The sequence below is a fragment of the Saccoglossus kowalevskii genome, chromosome 15, assembly GCF_978046115.1.
Source record: "Saccoglossus kowalevskii chromosome 15, keSacKowa6.1, whole genome shotgun sequence".
In the NCBI taxonomy this organism is placed as follows: Eukaryota; Metazoa; Hemichordata; class Enteropneusta; family Harrimaniidae; genus Saccoglossus; species Saccoglossus kowalevskii.
This window is the reverse complement of record NC_140655.1, coordinates 31,053,617-31,067,685: the sequence shown is the minus strand read 5'-3', so window position 1 is coordinate 31,067,685 and position 14,069 is coordinate 31,053,617. Positions and strand designations below refer to the sequence as shown.

Below are 14,069 nucleotides of genomic sequence, written 5' to 3'. Positions count from 1 at the left end.
GTTCGACATTGCAGTATATAATTTCCATGTTACCATGGCAACTCAAGCATATGCTTTTGACACAACTAAGATGACTAGTAGCTGGTAGGCGCATATAAATCGTAAATAATTGTTAATTAGAATATGTCACCACGTCGTGTTGTACACACACCGCATGGACAGGGGGTTTCACAACCGTTTACAGAACCAGCAACTTATACCAAAAGAGCAGCAGAGCGAGACGGCAAATACATATTTTTCTTGTCAGAAATGTATCTTCCCAGTGACACAATATTTTAATGACTCATTAAATAGTAAGTACAGTGATATCCAAAGCAGTTTGTCATGAAGTCATGACATAATAAACCAGACAGTAGCCAATCACAACTGTTCCACTAATACACCTTTTCTATCAATCAAGACCTCTAGTGACAAGGCACTTCTATGCCGTAGAAGGATGGCATAATTGCCGTTTAAAGTGTCGATAATTTTTTATCTGTAGTCGTTTACCAATACGATCATGTTTTGACAGATGTCTCCCTTTTGTAGACAGCGAACGTCTACAAAGATAAACACAATTATTCATTTGAACGATGTTGCTTTCACCCTTATACGTCATTTTGACGTCACAGAAACGTCCGAATGATAAGAATGGTGTATTATGCCTCCGGTAGACTTTTATCTTTCACTCTATATCTCATGTAAAATGAGTGTTGAGTTTGGGAACTTAATCCAGAACAATTTGATTGTTTTACAGACTTTCTCATTTTCAACTTCCATTTCGTCTACCGATGCGCTAAATATGTATACTACACGTACAAAACAACATACCGCAAAACAACAAATACTTTTCTTCTATTCCCAAAAATAGTTATGGGAAAGAATATAAGTATTTAATGAAAATAATAACAAAACATGTAACGAAATTATTGAAATATAATTTTCATGTTACCATGATAAATCCAGCATAATGCTTTTGACACGTCTTAGACGACTAGTGACTGATATCTTGACATATTTATAACCCACATTTAGGTCAATACATCGCAAAGAAGTGTAAATAAATAATTGTTAATTAAATTCTGTCACCACATCGTGTTGTATACACAACGCTTAATACGCAGATAAAGGGGTGCTTCACAGGTGTGGCGTTACTCACGATCGACACCATCATCTACACCATCAGTATCACTCTGCGATACATCGTGAATTGGCAGTCTATGGCTCTTAGTAGGTAATAATACAACCTTCACGGTATACCCTGGACGCACTATGATTTTTTCGTCAGGTAAACAGCTGTTGAAATATATCTCCTGCAATTAAAGAGACGACGATTGTCGGTGTTAGTGTAGTTAAATGTAATGCAAATTGTGCCCTCTAGTGACAAAGTGGTTCTGTTTAATGTGTAAAGGGCCATCGATATTGTTGCCCCGCCAAGGAGGTTATGGTTTTTTGCTGATCTGTAAGAAAAATAGCTGAAAACGTTACAAACTTATCCTAATGAAGTCGTCACGAAGGGATGCCTTTGATACAAGGTTTAGTTCATTAAATTTTAGTCGCGATGTGGATGTGGTTTCCATGGAATCATCAATTTCCGGATAATTTTTCAGTTGAACACAAAATACAGTAGCGTTCATAGGAACTCAACATTCGAACCGTCAGCCATTAAAAATGTAATAATTATATCGTAATACATATATGATATAAAACTTCACCTTTCCGTTGCTGTTGACGACGACGATGAACCATACACGGGAAACTGATGTGTTAATGTTAAGTATGCGACTGATGACGTAACATTCATTATTAGTTTGTCGTACACTATATTGAAAAGGATTCGCAATTTCTGAATTTTGAAATTCGTAGTTCCACTGCGCTTGCGTCAATACATTATTAACAGTCTGCCGAGGGGTGGAGGTGATATTCTGCGACGCAAAGCCACCGCTGCCATCAGATATTGTCAAAAGCACAGGTAGCTGAAAAAAAGAAATTATTTAATTGCATTATTATAATAACAATTAGAGGTTATTATATTCTGATAAGCATTGTATCATTTCGAGCGTCTTAGACTAGTGTATACACACTTCTATCGAACTAGATTACGGTCACCCAGAGCGACATTCAATATAAATTATGATAACGTACGTTTTTGTGGGGTCAAAAAGTATAGCGTGGTGTAGATTGAATTCCCAAAATTATTTCCGCAGCTATAAAAAATGTGGCTCTTCGGATATCACGGCTACTATTATGATAACGTTTGATATGTATCTAATTGGGTTGGGATCATACAAACGTCACCATTAAGTATTCCTTTTTTATTTTTATTAACACAAAATCTTTTCTGAAAGTCTACACTTTTATCTTGCCTTCGAATTCCACGACAAATCATTGCATCGCGCGATTTCAACGGAACATCACCATGGCTGTGAATATAACATATCTCATGTAATACTTTGCCAACCTTTGTCATTTGGAATGCCGCTTGCATCGTAAGTAAGTTAATTTTAAAAACACGTAAACTGGCATGTCAAGAAACAGTAATCAGGACATCTTACCAATGGTAACAAATGCTGAGGCGCAAAATCTGGCAATCCTGCAGCGGGTTTACCGTGGTTCCCAGCAATAGGACCTAATTCATCAGACGTATACGTTGGTTCATGGTTCTTGGCATCAGACATCGTTCGTAGAGCGCCCGCCACAGAGATCGGAAATTTTTTATTAGAGACAAATTCCCCAAGTGTATCAGACTCAGTGAAGTGCTGAATCGCTGAGTGATGCATTGGGAATTCTTTCATAGTTGAGGCCGGAATCCCGGTTTCCAAGGGAGCAATTGGTGGCAATTCCATGTGATCTATAGTGGGAGGTGCTGGTAAATCGGAAATGGATGGAAATCTTTCTCTTGTCGAATTGACTTCTGGCTTATTACCTGTGGGTCTCCTATTTCCAAACAGGGCTGTTGATAGCGTAATCGGATTATCCTGCTCGAAGAGCTGTTGACAGATTCAAAAATAATGTTATTTACTAAGAGAGAGAGAGAGAGAGAGAGTTCAGTTAGCTCACATCGTCACTTGAATAGAATTTTCATGAAACCTGCGCCTCGAGTGACGGAGCTACTTTTTTGACGTAATTCAGAGATAACTCAATCGTCAATATCGTTTTGATTTGTAGTTAATCGAGGAAAATTAGGTTTTTGAGAAATTTTACTATATTATCGATGGGGAAAGACTACACAAACATACACAGTTATCAATTTGAACGACTTTTTTTTACGTGGAATTACATCATTTTGGCGTCATAGGTTGGTGCAAACAATAGTAATTAATCTAAAACAATGCAATAATGACATACTCGGAGGAATAAATAAACAACAGTAATTAAACGCAAGGAGCCAAGTGGTGAAAGTAATTAAAATACTAATAATTATTCATAAAAAATCAAATATGTTTATCCAGAAAAGAATGGTAAAGGTTTAGCTTATGTGTATTGTGTGTATTTCAACGGACTGTGTATCGCAGTCAGTGTGACTATTTCACCAACCATTTTACATTCGATATCACATGACACATTAATGATAGGGATGTTTAAACTATTTTTTTAAATATTAACAACAAAAAATTTTGAAAAGGTGCACTCAAAATATGGCATCCAAACGGCCTTCTGTTACCTTTTGTTCTGGTTGACTGGAATGGTATAGGACGTCTTCATTCTCCTTTAGCGTGTCGCAATCAGGCTGATTTGACTTTACATTAATATGATCAGGTAAGTCGTGTTTAGGAATGTATCCAATAATTCCAATGGGACTTGGTAGGGAATATGAACCGCTACCTTGTTTGTCAATGGAATGTGATGCTTCGCCTGGGATGTGGGCAGGATGTCTAGCGGGCTGTTTCCCATGCTGCGTCTGTGTATATTCTTGTGTTTCACCATTGCCGTTTCCGACACTGCTACTAACGCCGGCGCCAGAATAGAATGCGGGTACTTTTTGAAGGGTACTAACTGGTACGGAGAGAACTTCTGTCCAGATACAGCATGACACAAGTAGATACGACAAAACCATCGGGGTCCTCATAGTAATATTCTATATAACTGTAACGAATCATAGCAAACGGTGAACATTAAGACCCATCACAGGGCACATATATTGTACCACAGGTCAGAAATGTAAAAACAACATCAACAACATTATTCTCACTCATAATACGTAAAAGAATTCTACAGTACGGTATTACTGACATGGCAGAAGTTGAGTCACCCTCGAATTACCAAACCATTATTTGTATCTATTAAAAATACGTGGCATATATCATATAAGTACGGACGCATATATGTATAATTATAATATAATAAATTAAAAGAGACTAAAATATAACGAACATTTTTCTCGTTAATTCTCATTGTTCGTTGTGATCAAAATATCGCAATTTTCATCAAATTTAACTTCGATACAAATGTTGACATAACTGTATGGAGGATATGTGCTCCTAAGATGCACGTAGATTTACATTCAGCATTATATAATGTGAGATGTAAAACAAAGCGAATCGGGATATGGATATGGAAATGAAAAACAATTAGACAGTGCATGTAGTTGTCAAGTAAAACTGTATGTTAAGTGATTTTCACTACATATTGGATAAAGTAAGCTAATATTCTATCCGTCCGTTTGCCAGCATCGGTAAAAGCAATAAAAACAGTTAAGTTAAGGGGAAGTGATCGCCGTGCAGAACGCCGATTCTGTTCGATTATGTCAACAACTTACAACCTCGTTCGCAGTTGATTTACGCACACGGTCACCGTCTCATATACACAAACAAATGAGCCACATTAATGCATTTTTTCTGGATTTAGCTGTGTTTAAGTATTTAACCGTCATGCAGTAGTGTAATAAATGATATTCACGGTCGGTGATAATTATAGATGATAAAGCCATCTTTTTTTTGTAAACCTCTTTTGCTCCTATTTTGTTCTCATCAAAACATTTATCCTATATACTATATACTATAGCATATTCAACAGAAAGTCACAGAGGGATATTTACACAAAACAAATGAACAACAATAATGGAAAAAAAAACGATTCACAAAGACGAAACAAGGACTGCACAAGATAGTCAAATAAGTAATATAACGAGTATACATGAAGTGATGTCAGGTGTTTTGATATGAGTGAACACATCGTGATATAAACATAGTTATGTTTACCCTTTTATAAATTAATTATTTATTGTCTTTTATAAATTAATTATTTATTGTCTTTTATAAATTAATTATTTATTGTCTATGTGAGTGTTATAGCCACTTTACATCGGTATGTAATTATATTGTTGCATTAAGGCAATATCCGTTTAATATCTTATTATTGGGTTAGATGAATCTATCTACATATACTTCGTATTTTTCAGTGAAACATGTCTATATAAAAACATATTATGATTGTTATATGATTGATATAATTAGATTAAAATTATATCATTTTGATAATTGTTGAGAAACAGGGTTCTAAGTCCAGCAAAGGTTCAAACTCATGCAAATACATACGATTGTCTACCCTCATTTACAAAATGATATCGATATTTATACCATTTTTAAATTATCAAACTCCAAACGTTAATAAGAAGTAAAAAAATAATGTTAAAGGTATAGATGTATATTGCGTCACATGCTTATTAAAAAACCGTCATTTTATTTGAAAATGTGAACAAAAATACAAAACTTCTCGCTGCCGTTATAAAGTGTAGTATTGTAGAGTGGCCTTAGGTAAACGCCATTTGGCGATTTGCATGCTGGGAGAAATTCACCTACGTGACTTGATATGTCAGGATTTTGAACCAATGAGATTTGTATCGTTGTTTGTTTGCCAACAATTTATACATTTACGTCACTGTATATCCGTCAGTTCTTGCCAGATAACTTGCGTAAACAGGTCATTTTAAAACTTACTTAATATTGTTTTGATGGAAAAACATTGTTTGCATGACATGGTATGATATAACGTTAAAATGTTAATAATAAATAACTACAATCGTTTGTCTCTCACGTAGTGGAAACTTTTCAGCCCATCACTTATATAGGTAATACGTGACGTACAAACGTTAAAAACGTCGAACGAGGGTAAAATTGTATGAGGTAGAATTTATAATCAATATAATTCATGACTAAAAGCAACAGAAAAAGTTAAAAAGTGAATTGAAAACCATTCACAGTCGGTAATGCGTGGTTCTGTACTCCCATTCAGTAATGATATGAGCACCGGCGTCACAACACATAGTTACTTCATTCATGTTCGATTTCCATGTACCAATCTAAAGCCCATCGAACGTTTTGACAAGTATTGTTTTTATACAAATAAGTTTCATTGTGGAAGCAAAATACGATATTTAAAAACGTTTTGTGTTTTAACTTCGCTATTAGCAACATATACGACAGAGACTCTGAGATACACAAGTACAAAGTTGTAGTTGTACGTCATGAGAATATTAATATTTTCATAAGCTGAATACTTTACAATTCTGAATAAAACGTTATTCCTGCGCAGTAATATCGTTTGTTTCCTTGACTACACTTTTTATTAAGATACATAGAGAAAACTACCCATTGTCCATATTCTTTGGGAAAACATTCTTAGCCTTATATGTGAAAAACATAAACTAATTAAAGGTTGTAAAACGTTTAAAACTGGTATACTGACGAGGATTATCGTCCTTTGATAGAGAAATAGCCATATTATAACCGCTCGTGGCATTTTGTAACCCTATTTATCCTACTCAACGTTTTCTTGTAAAGTAAACATTTTGCTCTCTGACATTTGACAAACTGCTCAGCAATACATACTCATAGTACAATCTCATACTAATAGTACAATCATCTATCAAAGATTTACAATATATTTAAAAGGATCTAGATGAAATCTGATAAAGTACGTAGAATAACATGTTTTGTTACCAACTATGTCGGTAATACCCCCCCGTCATTTGAAACATGGCATCTGTGTTACTTGGTTACCCATGCTGCAACGTGGTTCGCTTTTACAGCTAAGATCATTTCCCATAGATAGGGGGAGCTGAAAAACAATTTGACTTTATGAGAGTTATATCAGTTTTAGAAATCATTCTTTTTCATCACGTTGTATTCAACAAATAATATTTATCTTGTTCAAACACGGGAACGAAAGTATGAGTCAAATCGTGCTCAATTCTTAATCAGTTCAGAACATACTAGTGGTTCATTCTCATCTAAAACAGAACAAGATACGGTGCAATCTTTTTGAAGTTGGCGCAAATCTTTCATTTTTTTTATATTTGATTTATACTACTGTCATGAATTTGTTTTTGCGTATATGTTGATCGACTTAATTAGCTGATTACGAGTGAATTACTGTGTCATGTCTGTCACCGTTTAGGCCTATTTGAAGTTTTGGACGGAACTTGGCTCAGTGATTTGGAACTAATTACGAGATAACCGTCGCTATTCTTACTACTATTTCTGACAGTTAGTATTCGTAGTTATTAACGTAGTGAACGATTAATCAAAAGATATGACGTATTCAGTACTTAGTTTGATTGGATTTATGATTGAAGGTTACGCCTTAGAGTCTTTTTACTGCTTTGTAATTGGTTAGAGTTTTGAAAATGAATAAAGAGAGTTTGAGTTGGCCTTGGCGAGTACTCCACGACAGAGGCAGTCTAAGTCCAGCCTAAGAGAGTCCAAGTCCAGACCTAGAGAGTCTTGGGCGAGTCTTGGGTCAGCCTTGCGATAGTCTTGGGGATTTTTCCCCAGGGCACTGTGTCATATAGAGTACTCGACTGATCGACTAAGATGAGAGTTGAAACGTATTTCGCTGTGTGTGTCTTATTTGACTGTAAAGTATAAGTGACTTTCCTGATCCCGTACCTCAAAGGGACGCGATATAGAAACGAGACGAGATTCACCCCTGACACGTGTGGAGAACCCCGTGGAGAAGAATTACCCCCTGATACGTGGTGGAGAAGCCGGGCAGGTGTTTTACACATATTGACATTCTGTGAAGAAAAGTGGAATGGCGAAGATGTGTCTTTTATGCGAACCGAACTAACAGCTCGACCACAGAGACAAAACCGCGCTTGACTACTAACACCGTTAACAGTATGGCACCGATGTACAACGCTGATGAAGACATGAAGATTTCAGAACCCCTTCGGAAGGACCAGTATCGAATAGGACTGCATAATTAAGAATTGAACGACATTAAAGACAAGAAGATGATAAAGAACGACCCGGACTAACGCGGTGACCAGAGGAGACGCTTATAGACTTTGATTAAAACTTTAGCTATTTGCTTAGAGAACCGCTCGTTGGACACTGTAACTGACACTGTGTAACTCAAAACGTTGAACTTATTTCCAGAATCCTAACCCTATTGTTCAGTAATGTAATGTATTGCTTGCTTTTCCTATCGTTTTTACCGTTTTTTTTTTTTTGTGATATTGAATTGTATGTGTGTAAACGCCCAGATCTTTGTTTTGAAGTGATATTTAGTTACGTGCGAGGTCCTTTATAACGATTTAAGCGCGCCTCAGTGGACAAGTATTTGCAACACAGTGTTTTGAGTTTTGTGAAGTTTTATGGAGTTTTTATGAGTTTATGGGTAAGGATTATGATGGGGAAAGTAATGCCCCAAAGAGTTTTTCAGAGTTTTGAGATTTGTCGAGTACAGAGATATCGACGTTTTAAGAGTTGTTTTTGTTTACGTGTTGTTTTCCGGAATACTTCTGACGCTTTTTGAGTGGGGAACACCTTTGTAACGTTTTCTAATGTCTTTTTGGAATGAGAGTGTGGTGCGCTTATATACTTATTGTTTGATATCGAAAGCTTTTGTTCATGATTGACAGGTTTATATGTAACTTAGTAGTATCTATCGTTTTAGCCTTTTCCGTCTTAATTGCCAGAGGAGTAATGTGTTATGAAAGCGACATTGTCTTTGCATTCCGTTTCCACACCGTATGACTTGTGTTTAGATTAACGACTTATGAGTTCAGTTGAAGTTTATAAGCGTATATGACAGGAGTTTGATTAATAGCTTGTTTATCCATTGTTTATTTGTTACCGCCTTGCAATGCTTTAACCAAGAGACGCATCCCTGGTAATCACGTGATCATGCTGTCGACGGCCGCGATTAGATGATCGCTTGGTTACACCGCCACGCCTTAGTTGTTGACCTTTTGATATAGAATTTGTAACCTTAGTAACGGAGACAGTGCAGCGAAGGGTAACCTCAGCGGACCTGTTTGAGAAAAGTGAGTCGATTGGTAGCCTTTCCCTCGTTTTTTGATTTATAGCCGTTGATATTTGTGACTTTATAACCATTGTATTTAGACCTTATAATCAGTTTATTAATCAGTGTGTTTTACTCTTTTCGATTTATACCTTTTTCTTAGTATTGTATTTAACCCGTATGACGATGAGTAGAGGACGGTATCTTTGATTTGTGAACGTGTTATGCCGGGAGGCATGACTCAGTTTGGGTGAAGGGATGTGTCATGAATTTGTTTTTGCGTATCTGTTGATCGACTTAATTAGCTGATTACGAGTGAATTGCTGTGTTATGTCTGTCATCGTTTAGGCCTATTTGAAGTTTTGGACGGAACTTGGCTCAGTGATTTGCAACTAATTACGAGATAACCGTCGCTATTCTAACTACTATTTCTGACAGTTAGTATTCGTAGTTATTAATGTAGTGAACGATTAATCAAAAGATATGACGTATTCAGTACTTAATGTGATTGGCTTTATGATTGAAGGTTACGCCTTGGAGTCTTTTTACTGCTTTGTAATTGATTAGAGTTTTGAAAATGAATAAAGAGAGTTTGTGTTGGTCTTGGCGAATACTCCACAAAAGACGCAGTCTAAGTCCAGTCCTAGAGAATGTAAAGTATAAGTGACTTTCCTGATCCCGTACCTCAAGGGGACGCGATATAGAGACGAGACGAGATTCCCCTCTGACACGTGTGGAGAACCCTGTGGAGCAGAATTACCCCCTGATACTACATCATTGTAGCGATGGCCAACACGTGCCAACAATCCCACATTTCAGATCTTTATTGATACCGAAAAATAATAATAAATGATATCAATCAGAACTAAAAAATATGCAACACATTTGGAACTTAAAATAAATGAGCAACTAGATTAACGATTATAGATGATGGCACTGATTAGTTCATTATGAAAGGAATACACAATTATTTTGAGTCACAGGTATCGCCAGTGAAAGTAGTGCTTTCAGTGTGTAAGCATCCTTTATTTTATGTTTTTGTCATATTACCTCAAACCCTGCAAATAGAAGTGTGCATGGAATCATGGGAAGAAACAGTGTGCATTGCTGTGTGATAACTGTCATAAACGGTGATTGACAGGTCATACTTGTTTTCAACTCTGGAAGGACAGTTGGAATCTACCAGGTTTGCTGTTATTTGAATAGTTTACGACTCTGTTAGCCTCACTCAACTGGTTCGTAACCAGTCGTGTGATTGGTTGTTGACATATTCTGAATAGGCCACGCCTCCAATTGTGCCGTGCCGTTGATTATTCGTAAATGGAGTAATTTTTTGTAGTTTTCTGGATTTATTCTGCAAATATCGGTAAAATATAGGTATGGCTTTGGCGAAATTTGAAAGAGCAACCAATATTCTTCAAGCTTTTTTTTTTAGATTTTATTTCTCATTCTGTTTGACTGTTTTTTCGAGTTTAAAAAATGTGAGCTAGCTGGAGCTTTTACCCCTTGTCTATTTCTTACACTAGATACCAGCCGATACCCCCCCCCCCCCGCTCATAGGGACTGCGTACAGTTGATTATAGTTCCTGGGCTCCCTGTGGTCTACTAGCAGTGAAAGAAGCAGGCCTTACACTGTGACACAGTGTATGCAGAACGCTGTTGTCATGGTAACTGTAAATTTCTTTAAAATGAGAATAAGTTGAGTTGAAATTACAGGAAATATATTTACCAGCTACTGTCAATACATTTTCACTTTCTATTTAAATTTGTGAAGGTTTGTATAATATTATGTGTATGCAGACACTGTATGTACCTACAAGCACATTTTACACTGACTCATTCAACAGAAATTGACAAACGCAACAAGAAAGAATCTATTTACGTCGTTCATTCTCACGACAAAAAGATCGGTTACGCCAAACTGATAACCAAACAATTTAATTTCAATTTGTAGGAATCAAATAATAGAATATCCCTCTCGCGGAGTTATAAACTGTTCCAACCTGTCACTGTAAACACGTGCCCTATATATATATATATTTACACCAAATATCAGTAATACAAGCCTGCAATCTGCCGATCTTTAAAATTTGAATTATAGCTCAATTGCTTTTTATCAGTCATATTATAAAGAATACTACTAATCGACATCAGGAAAACTGGAGATAGCATTATCTTCCTAATTACCGGCGATTACGTATGCTAAAGCCTTATACACATGCATCAGACCGCGTCTTAATGAGCAATCTTGCATATTCGTTTGTGATAGATATCCTGCTTTACTATCAAAACACCATACACTCCAATCGCATAGTAAAACTTACAGGGCAACGATCTTGTCCCCTATTTTGATATTTTCAATTTATTACTTCATAGTCCGAAAGAAAAACTGCGTTTTGAGCCTTGAATATGAAACTGTTATCGATATGCCACGTTTAATACAAAAACAATGTGCCGACAATGAACATGGACCTACGTTGGCCAGATGGTCATCGCAAGTTAAATCTCTGACGTCACATGTATATAAAGCAGAGTGTTTATGCTCAGTTTAATCACCAGTTTCAGAAGGTGTATTTGGCACGAACCCCAACGCCATGTGTGCATGGTATGGCGACTCTATTCGTACGTGGTCAAAATTCTGTTAGTCTATTGGTTCGACTACACTAATTACCGTATATGTTTACAATCATGGCCGCACTTTCGCCACAAATTATGACAGCGAATCATAACTCACAAATATCGACAGATATATCTCGAATGTGAAGTCAATAATGCATTTCATGTAGGCATTCAGTAAAGGAAACTGTCCACAAGCACTTTTAATATATATCGTGCAATTCTTTGGAGAAGTATTGTTTCGTGAAAATTTGTCAGAGGAAATATCACGAAACACCGAACGAACTTGAATATTCTATCGTGGAAGCAGAATTAGATATTCATTGTGTGGTCTTACATATTTGTTGTGTGAATTTTCTAAACATTTGCGCTGATTGATTGGTATTTTTCAGAGCTTTAGCACTAAATGGCGCAGTTTATTCTGCGACAAAAATGTATACATTTGCGGTCTTTGCGGAACACAATGAAAACATTATGAGAATATTGCATGACTATTTAAGCCTCCGTATATCTTTAAATATATACTCGCTGCCCGTGCACTTGTGGCAGTGTTGGAAATACATGTTTTATTATTTAACTCCAGGGAAAATACATATCATTACATCTATAATCGCTCATGAAAAAGACTGGTAAAAAGAAGTTAGAAAGGTGTGGGTACATGGCGAAATCCGGCAAAATAAAAATTCTATAAACCTAATTACGGTTGTCAACGAAATCATCACCATTTTAAACTTTGAATGATACATATACAAATAAATGACCAACGTTCAGATCGCTATAGTTATATAGGATTGGACAACATTCGTAGCGCGCACAGTGATCACATATCACGTGATTACAAACTATTTGACATTATTTTTTATCTATCTTGTACCATACGGCAATGTTATGCATCTCTGAATGTGTAAACCGGGATATACTTATGAGTAACATTAAAAGTACAATTTTAAACCCATTAAATAACTGACTATTAATTGGAATACCCTCAAATTGGGTGTATATACGAATAATTGTTATTTACCTAAATGTTATAGTACGTAGCATATTGCAGTTGGTGGTGAAACAACAAAGTAGACACCGTTTTTTTTTTCATCAGCTTTCTAGTAGTGTCTAATATTGTATTGTGCTACATAAATGAAATTTTAACATTATCGTCTTTCATACTATCATCTATATTAAAATTGTATGACATGCTTATTTTGTATTTAGTCTAAATTAGAGAAAATGTAATTTCAGGAGGATTGAACACACACGGCATGTACTGATGTTATTTTTTACGGAAGTTATTTGAAATCTGTTTTCCGAGATACTATGTGGCGTATTGCTGTGAACAGGTTTGAATCTGTAACAAAGTGCGTACTAACATTTCTAGAAAAGTAACCGTTTCTGTGAAGCGGCCGTACAAGCTTATGATTATGTGAACGAAAATGTATACCTACCTCTACAAGCGACGAGAAACGCACCGTCTACTCCACGAACCTATATCATCAAGCATTCGAACGCAGAATGATAGTGATATCAATAAACAAAACTTTTCTGCTTCCGACTCAGCGACGCGTCACGTGTTCATGACGCACAGCAGCCTCGATTTCACTGATTTCAATACATCTACAGCTAGACGTGAATATCATATAGTAACCATGCTCGCGGTATTTTATCTAACTCTATGCTCTTCTAAATTGAATAATTTGCTAAAATTGATTTCAAATGTCACGCATTTTCGGGCATAATTGTATATGATGGTAATTGGTCATTGGTCAGGGCGGTGATTTTTTCCTCCGTGCTGTAGCTTTAAAAACTTTTAGGTTTTATCCGGTGCGGGGGCGTATCAAAGATACACATCGATGTTTAGCGTGTCAAATCGTAGAATAATCTAGTATGATGTTAGATTGTACAGACTGCTATTTGCATTGTCATTGCCTGAGAGGATAAGTATACAATTTACTAATAGTGAGATTAATCTCTCTGGATAATTGGCAAGAAATGGTTCAATGCTCTTAATAATTAACTTGTAAGAGTTTATAATCCGACCCTTTTTAGACAAATTATTTCCACCTTAAATATTTACTATTTAAGTTTGACAGGCACGATGTAATTATCAAGCCTAGAGATATATTTCACCTATGACTCACGAGTTAAGCAGGGCTAAATGCTAGGCATGAACATGTTGTTATCTCTAATAGTGGTTCATGTATTTTACTTGGTAAAACATTGAATTAAACTAT

At 36.1% G+C, this 14,069-nt stretch overlaps 1 protein-coding gene across 1 annotated transcript; it reads right to left on the bottom strand.

Annotated features, from left to right (window-relative positions):
- Positions 1–234: 234 nt before the first annotated feature.
- On the bottom strand, positions 235–13,352 carry LOC102801354 (uncharacterized). The gene is made up of 5 exons (XM_006814841.3): positions 13,284–13,352; positions 3,644–4,065; positions 2,535–2,969; positions 1,695–1,955; positions 235–1,292 (listed from the first exon to the last, which is right to left on the bottom strand). The coding sequence occupies exons 2-5, from the start codon at positions 4,046–4,048 to the stop codon at positions 1,131–1,133; spliced, it is 1,263 nt and encodes a 420-aa protein (XP_006814904.3). The 5' UTR covers positions 4,049–4,065; positions 13,284–13,352; the 3' UTR covers positions 235–1,130.
- Between the last annotated feature and the right edge of the window lie 717 nt (positions 13,353–14,069).